Source organism: Mytilus trossulus, chromosome 5 (genome assembly GCF_036588685.1).
Source record: "Mytilus trossulus isolate FHL-02 chromosome 5, PNRI_Mtr1.1.1.hap1, whole genome shotgun sequence".
Taxonomy (NCBI): domain Eukaryota; kingdom Metazoa; phylum Mollusca; class Bivalvia; order Mytilida; family Mytilidae; genus Mytilus; species Mytilus trossulus.
Window position 1 is genome coordinate 69,860,169 of NC_086377.1, and position 8,341 is coordinate 69,868,509.

General features: G+C 32.4%; 1 protein-coding gene across 1 annotated transcript; it reads right to left on the bottom strand.

Annotated features, from left to right (window-relative positions):
* Positions 1 to 2,325: 2,325 nt before the first annotated feature.
* Positions 2,326 to 7,947, bottom strand: LOC134718256 (fibrinogen C domain-containing protein 1-B-like). The gene is made up of 5 exons (XM_063580750.1): positions 7,621 to 7,947; positions 7,071 to 7,192; positions 5,435 to 5,531; positions 3,805 to 4,011; positions 2,326 to 2,579 (listed from the first exon to the last, which is right to left on the bottom strand). Exons 1-5 carry the CDS (start codon positions 7,916 to 7,918, stop codon positions 2,326 to 2,328), a joined length of 978 nt encoding a protein of 325 aa, XP_063436820.1. The 5' UTR covers positions 7,919 to 7,947.
* Positions 7,948 to 8,341: the final 394 nt, after the last annotated feature.

Sequence of the window (8,341 nt, forward strand, 5' to 3'; positions counted from 1 at the left end):
TAACTGATGTTAGATTAAAAAAAAATGAAAATGTAATCAATTTTAAGAATACATACCTTTCTAACTCCGACTTCTCCTTCTCCTTCATCTATTTTCTATTTATTAGTGTAACATGTCAAAAATTACCTTAAATATTTTTGAGTTATCTCTCTTTGTATAGAGTTATCTCTCCTTGTATATAGTTCAGTAAATACATTGAAATTTTAAATTAATTTTTTTTTTTAAAAGAATAAAAAAAATTATATTAGCATTTATATTTTGTTATCAAATCATATTTATCAAAGGTACCAGGATTATAATTTAGTTCGTCAGATGATACAGTTTACTAATTTTTTGTCTTAATATTATTTAAGGGTATTTCAAATATTATTTACTTCATTCTAGTAATTAGTGTACAGGCAAAACATGTTCACTACATTTTATGTTTTTTTCTCTTATTTGTAACTTCTCGACCGGTAAAGTTGTGAACAACAAAAAAGTGAAGATTGGAATTGTAATTTGTAAATATTTATAACGATTTTGAATATGACTGTTTTATATAAAATTGTAAAAATACCAAAAGAAAAAATATATGATATTTACATGTAAATAAATTTATAATATATCTAAAGTTTTTCAAATGCAAATATGATTTCAAAATTTGGTAATAATTTGAATTTGAAGTATATTGTGTAATTTGATAGGAGGCATTAGTGAGAAATATTTATACTATGAAAGATATATTTTATATTTTAATTAATAAAGGTACTGGTACGACAGTATTGTACACAGATAGATATATGTGTTTTTCCTACTAGAGGATGATATTTTGCTGTGAAATTGTCTGCCATTTCCATATTTAGGGTATGTCTATTGAATTGTAATCATGTATTACGATTATGTTCAGTTATTTTTTTTACATTTTTAATAATAAAAAAAATGGGTTATCAAGGAACAAATGTTCTTTTGAAAACGTTCTCTTATTTCATTCTTTGATTGAGAAACGTTGAGAATAATAATATTCAGAAAGGGATATAATCATGTTCTTGTAGTTTTCATATAGCTTTGTATAAATAAATTTCGGATGCATTTTAATTGATATTTAGAAAAGCAATCTTTATTCCAAGTTATAGTTGATTGAATTTGTGATCTACGTATCAATAGACGTATAATCCGTGCACTCCGACTTCCTCCACCAATAAAAAAAAGTGTCCATTGATGAAAATTAACATGGTGATCGATATAGGCTAACTAGAGCCTCCAGTTGAATGTCCTTTTCATTTATGTAGCTACATATGTATGCAAGTATTCTTACATCCATGGCTTTCAAATGTCCGTGTTCGAACGTTCCCGATGAAAATAAACCCGAAAAAGCACTTGGAGTGCACGTAATCTACATAATGAAGTTTCATAATAATTTTTTTGATTTTTTTACGACCATAAAATCTATTTGAATTTTTTAACCAGTTTATCGGACTTTTTTTTATATCGGCAACTCTAATTATACAAACGCTGGGATCAAAAATGTTCTTCAACATCGTATTTTGTTTCACCTTTTTAATGTTTTTTTATAAGAGCGTCATCGACAAGTCTTGCCTACGAATCGCACGTTTTGAAACATTGTTTTTAAACAATTGTAAGCCTTGGAATTTATAACGAATATATTTATGATTATATCAATTATCATTTGCATGTTCTAATTTTATTTAATTAAGAAACGTGCTTCATATAATGATAATTAATTCATGGAAAGACAATTTTGTTGCCGATATTTTATACCGTTAACCAGCGTGGTATTTTAACTATGGTCGAATAAAATGCCTACCAACGTTTAAATGAGTTTAACGTATGACATGAACAAATTAATTCTATACTAATGAGACAAGTACGATATTTGTTTTGGGCCGAAGCGTGCAAAAATTACTTTGAACAATGTTTTGCTGATACTACTCCCGATGAAGTATGCACCTTTCATATTTGATTAATTTAAAAACAAATAGTAGAATATGTTTTTATTGTTTGAACAACATTTTATATAAAATTATATGTAAGCAGCTAAAATGGATATATTGGATTCGGAAAAAAAAATTAATAAACGGTATGAAAACAGAAAGAACGTGCGCATGTGTCAAACATATTTCAAGGCAATTATAGCATTGTTTTTTTTTACAAAGCAAAGTAAGGACGTTATATTTGATTAAATAATAATTGTAAAATCATACTAATTATCTGAATGTTCAATTGTACTGCTTCATTATGATTAAAAGTTTTTTTTTTTAAATCAATCTCATCATTAACGATTGTTGTTCGCTTTTCAACCAGCATAAAAGTCTTTAAATATACGGCCTACTGTCTTCGTATCATCATTCTGGTCGACTTGTAAGAGTATTGCAAACCCCGCCATGTGTACCAATTCATTCCATCTGCGAACGATGCGTGATCTCCTGCCAAATATCCGCCATTCAGATTGCTATGGTGACAAGTCTTATGCCACCAAGCACCATGGAAATATGTAGCACAGTTTCCGTACCCAGTGTAGGGGTTGTTTTTCTGATCAGAAGTTGTAAATTTCATACCATTTGAGTAAGAAAGACTGTCTCCTATAAACAAGATTAAAACATATTGTCAATTACAATGGTATTCAGTGAAACCTATTTTTAGAGACCACGGATATTACATATTTACCTGCGTCGCAACTATAACCACTGACAGATATTTCGTATTTACCTGTGTCGCCACTATAACCGCTGACAGATATTTCGTATTTACCTGTGTCGCCACTATTACCACTGACATATATTGTATATTTACCCGCGTCGCCGCTATAACCACTAATATATATTGCATATTTACATGCGTCGCCACTGTCACCACTGACAGTTATTGCATATTAACCTGAGTCACCACTATAACCATTGCAAGTTGTTGCATATTTACCTGCGTCGCCGCTATAACCACTGACATATATTGCATGTTTATCTGCGTCACCATTATAACCACTGACAGATATTTAGTATTTACCTGCGTCGCCACTATAACCACTGACAGATATTAAGTATTTAACTGCGTCGCCACTATAACCACTGACAGATATTTAGTATTTACCTGCGTCGCCGCTATAACCACTGACAGATATTTGGTATTTACCTGCGTCGCCACTATAACCACTGACAGATATTAAGTATTTACCTGCGTCGCCACTATAACCACTGACAGATATTTAGTATTTACCTGCATCGCCACTATAACCACTGACAGATATTAAGTATTTACCTGCGTCGCCACTATAACCACTGACAGATATTTAGTATTTACCTGCGTCGCCACTATAACCACTGACAGATATTTCGTATTTACCTGCGTCGCCACTATAACCACTGACAGATATTTAGTATTTACCTGCGTCGCCACTATAACCACTGACAGATATTTAGTATTTACCTGCGTCGCTACCATAACCACTGACAGATATTGTATGTTTACCTGCGTCGCCACTTTACCCACTGACATATATTGGTATTAACCTGCGTACCCACTATATCCACTGAAATATATTGCATTTTGCCAACGTCGCCACTTCAACCACTGACACATAATGCATTTTTACTTACGTCGCCACTATTACCTCTGTCAGACATTGCATATTTACCGGCGTCGCCCCTAAAACCTCTGACAGATATTGCAATGTTACCTAGGCTATGCCTGTTGCTCAATCCAATTCAATTTATTTGAACAAAATATTGTTGAAACTAGAATTACCACTGACATATATTGCGTATTCACCTGGGTCGCCACTACAACCACTGCAAGTTATTGCATATTTACCTGCATCGCCACTATAATCACTGATTGATATTGCATATTTACCTGCGTCGCCACTATAACCACTGACAGTTATTGCGTATTTAGATGGCGCACTCCCTATGACAAAGGATTGGTATTCTGCATAACGTGTCTCGTTATCAAAATCTTCTAAAACAACCCTAAGGGTGTATGCATTGCTGGATGTAAGTTGATGCACTTTTGCATTTCCTAAAACATAAAAAAGATACCAAAAACAACGGTATACAGAATACTTCAAACAAACGGTGACTTGTGTGAACGCTGGAAATATTACCTGTTACCAGAAAGAGCATTTGTATTCGATAGAAACAATTGCACTTACACGTTCTGAATAGTTGTGAGAACAAATTAAAATATCTGTCAAAGCCAACCAGACTTTCCACTTTGCAATTATTTAATGGGCGGTTAGAAAATCACTTTTCGACCAAATGGATGATGAATCCTTTTCTGTATCTGTTGGATTTATTAACATCTTCAATCATAGCAAGCTGGAGCATAGAGAAACACACTTTTGTTCTGGACGTAAATGTTGATTTCGCGCATTTTATGGCATGTTTAGTCAAGACCTTAAACGATTATCTAGAATATTATTTGCAAATGTCGCCAACTTTATTGAACGCGTAACCTTACAGTTACAAAAACAATATTTTGACATGATTATGTACCATAGACTTTTGAAAACTTGGAGGAAAGTTAAAATCAGTAGCAACATCATTTGTCAGTTAAAACACTCTAAACCAACAAACGGTTGTATCAATCCTTACTGTCATTGCTTTGTCATTACTAGAACCAACACTTTGAAATGGAAAAAGATGTTGAAAAAGAACTTTTCCCGACATCTTTTTTAACTATGGAAAGAGAAGTTTTGGGGCAAATAAAAGTAATTTTACCACACTCTTCGTGGAACTGACCCAATCAATCAGCTTTACAATATACCAAAGAAGCCAGATCATTTAATTTCACATTCAGATATATTGATGATGTTCTTTCAATTAACAATCAGAACTTTTCTGATTTGGATCCATTGTTATATATTCCCCAGATAATAGAAACAGAAGAAACAACAGACACGGATATACCAGGATATATGACAAACGAGACAGGTTGATTTTGAAATTATCAATTTCCCCATCTTTGTAGCAATATATCAATTTCTGCATTTCGTATAAACATTTTCAAACTAATTCGGTATTCATGTGCTTGACGCTGCAGTTCAGAATTTGTAAAGCGTCATTAGTGTTTGAGATTGAAGTTCATAAAGCAAGGGTATTCAAAGAACCTCTCAAGTTTCCTAAAACAATTCATCGGAAGAATACAAGATGCTTTGTACTGACGTTGTTTATCATATAATTATCTTAATAACGTGTTATGGTATTCTTGTGTTTGTCTTTGAACTTATTTTTTTTACTGTTGAGTTTATCTATGGCAGTATCCCTGTTTTTTGTTTTAACATGTTTCAATTTTCTGACTGCAGATATTTATTTGATAGCTTCGGCCTCTCTTCAGTTGATTATTGATCGTTAATTTATCATGTTATATCATGTCTTAAATTACAAAATAAAGTTTATTCGTACGACAAAGTGTGTAGATCATTTTCCAGATAATTGTATACCTAGCCAGAATTCAGTCTCAATGTCACCAAATCCTAATTCAAACTCCTCCCATATTCTATAAAAGTCTACGTTACCATTTATTCTATTCTGGAATACCTGAAATGACAACAAGGATACATGTAAATGAGGGCTTGGTTGAGTGACTGAATATGGAGTAATCTACCATTCCACGAATAAGATATAGCCCTACACTAAAGAATAGACATACTATTTATAAAGAATAAAGAAGTTATCAAATAATAACTATGGTTTTCTTAGAATTATCAATTGGAGACTACACTTGCAATGTCGATCAAAGAAAACATAGAACATTATAAACCTTTTGGATGAGGTCCCTCTAGCGAATTAAATACCCCAAAGGATGAATGAGAATTATGACTATGATGCCCATATCGTCTTACTCCGTCTGGTAGTAAAACCCTCTAAAAACTGGGACATCCGTTTAAATGTATGGTCAATTTTGGGGACGTTAAATCCGATGTCTCCTGTAGAAGGAGAGTGCCACAAACTATGCACGTTAAGAATTATTACAACTCCTATTGGGTCGGTATATGGCCTGTTGCATATTTGGGGGATTTTTCACATTCAAGCTTAAATTTGAACGCCTTTAATGTCTAAATCAGTTCTTATCTTTCAAACATACTAATTGAATCGACTAAAGTAGACACTTTAAAGAAGATTTAAAAAGTGTTAAAAATCTTTAATCAGATGAACTGGAAAATGTAAGGCAAAAATCTGCTCTTCCCAGACCTACTCCATACTCTGACATCATCCCAAACAGCTTATATTACAAGACACACCTATTATGTTTATTCATTTGATTTAGTTCTGAACATGCATTAAATATTTGAAACTTTTTGCAACTAGCAATTTATAAATCAAGTAACTTATCTTTATCGGAACAGCGGAGGACAGACTCACAATAAATTCTGAAGTCATATTCGGTCTTTCAATTAAATGAACTTATTATTATTGAAAGAAACGTTACATATTGTCAAATGTTTTGTTGTCCTATATAGATGATTATTCACTATGATATAACATACTTTAAATAACTATAGAAAACTAAATATTAAAAGATCATTCGATCTGTTTGGCAATATTTGTAAAAATGCCAATATAACTTCAACCATATAAATTGCTCCTAATACGCATGAACTGTTTCCATCAAATGCAATCTAAGGAAAATTCATTACGAAAAGCTCCAAAAAAAAAAAAAAAAAATCAAATGACAAAATCAACAGCTGAAACATGTCAATCGAAAAGAAAACAATTGTCGTATTCCTGACGTTGTGCAGATAAGGTTTCAAAACAAACATAGCATGATGCTCTCTTCAGATGTCATCGGATTTGACTGCAAAGCCAAATGGAAGTTGTAACTTCAGTAATGATTTTACTGACGGTCGATAGAAAAATATAAGGTGACAATTTCTATAAACCTCAGATACCGAATATGTACACATTAGACGTTTTAGAATATAATGCATTCTGGGTAATATAAAAGTGTAAACCGAAACCTCTTGATTGGTTAAAATGTCATAAACAATTGAAATGTTACCAATGACGTGACGTTATTTTGATTTTGAATGAAATAACCCATGATTCTTTACATGTTGAAAAGGTCAATGTACTTACTGTCCAACCTCCGCCATCTGTAGTCATGTCACAGTAGACACTAAAACCACAACTATCTCTATCAGGGTTGATGGTGTACACTCCACTTAAACCTTTTATGTCACCGCAATCTTTTGGTGGAGCTGAAACATATATTAAGATAAGGAGATAGGGGTTGCAATGAGAAAATTATCCACACTAGGTGATTGATTGTTGCCTGCTTAAAATACAGTGGCAATTTGTTTACTAGAACGAATAAAAAAAAAGAATACAATAGGTAGGTCCTGTAATACACCGACTGAGATAAAGGTTAAACAAACTTGAATGCCACTGAAATATTATGTATACAGGGTATATGTTCATTGTTATTTGAAGTGTCCTCATGTCAAGAGACTATGGTACTTTTGCTACACGGCGCATCCGATTTATGATTCCTAACGTATCAAAGATCCCCAAAATTACTAGACTAGTGTAAAACATTTGAAACAGAAACAAACAACGGTATAATCTTTATGAACAAAAAGAAACGAAAAATACTATATATAATTAATTCATTTGCATATATACGTACGAAAATTATCTCTGTACAGAGTATTCCAGTGTAGATTTGTTTCATTTGGAGGACAACAGTTATAAGATAGGTCCATTCTGCACTCCATCAAAACTTTGTTATAACCCGAAGCACAACAGCCTTCGTTTGCGAAGCATGAATACGAACATTGCACTTCCGACACACCTGTGAATAATCTAACATGTAAGGTATCCTTAATGTTCATCCCAAAATACTCTGTAAACGTATCAGCTGTCAACACAAAAGCGCAAAGAACTAAGGTAATAAGTAAACCGTAAGTCTTTGTAAGGAGGGACATCTTTTATGTATTTTACAACTTACAACTCGTCGTTGATGAACTGTTGATAACACCACCGTTGTTTAGACACTGTATATTTAATTGTATATGTTTTGCAATTAAAACTACTTGTTTCAACTGTTTGTTAACAAATATCAACCTCTTTATACATAATAACTAATTCCATTAATATTAAGTGGTAATTTAAATTTAAACTCAATTTATTTACATAGATGGTTGATCACATCCATTTAATTGTTTATTTATCTTCTATTGGTGTGTTGAAGGGGCATCAGATAAGTTTGTCCTTGAGTTTTTTTGTTTTACATCGATTTGACGCCAATCGCTACACTTGTATATCGCTTGAACAAACTGATATGTATTTATAAGATCGAAACTTATTCTTTAAAAACAATAGGATTTTTGTCAATATTAAACTATTCT

Bases quoted from the DNA above. Each gene is read 5' to 3' on its own strand.
- LOC134718256 (XM_063580750.1), bottom strand. From the start codon at position 7,918: ATGTCCCTCCTTACAAAGACTTACGGTTTACTTATTACCTTAGTTCTT. The intron at 4,012-5,434 runs GTATACAATTAT...TTTATGTTTTAG, and splicing joins TGAGACTGAATTCTGGCTAG to GAAATGCAAAAGTGCATCAA. The intron at 2,580-3,804 runs GTAAATATGCAA...TCTTGTTTATAG, and splicing joins TGATTATAGTGGCGATGCAG to GAGACAGTCTTTCTTACTCA.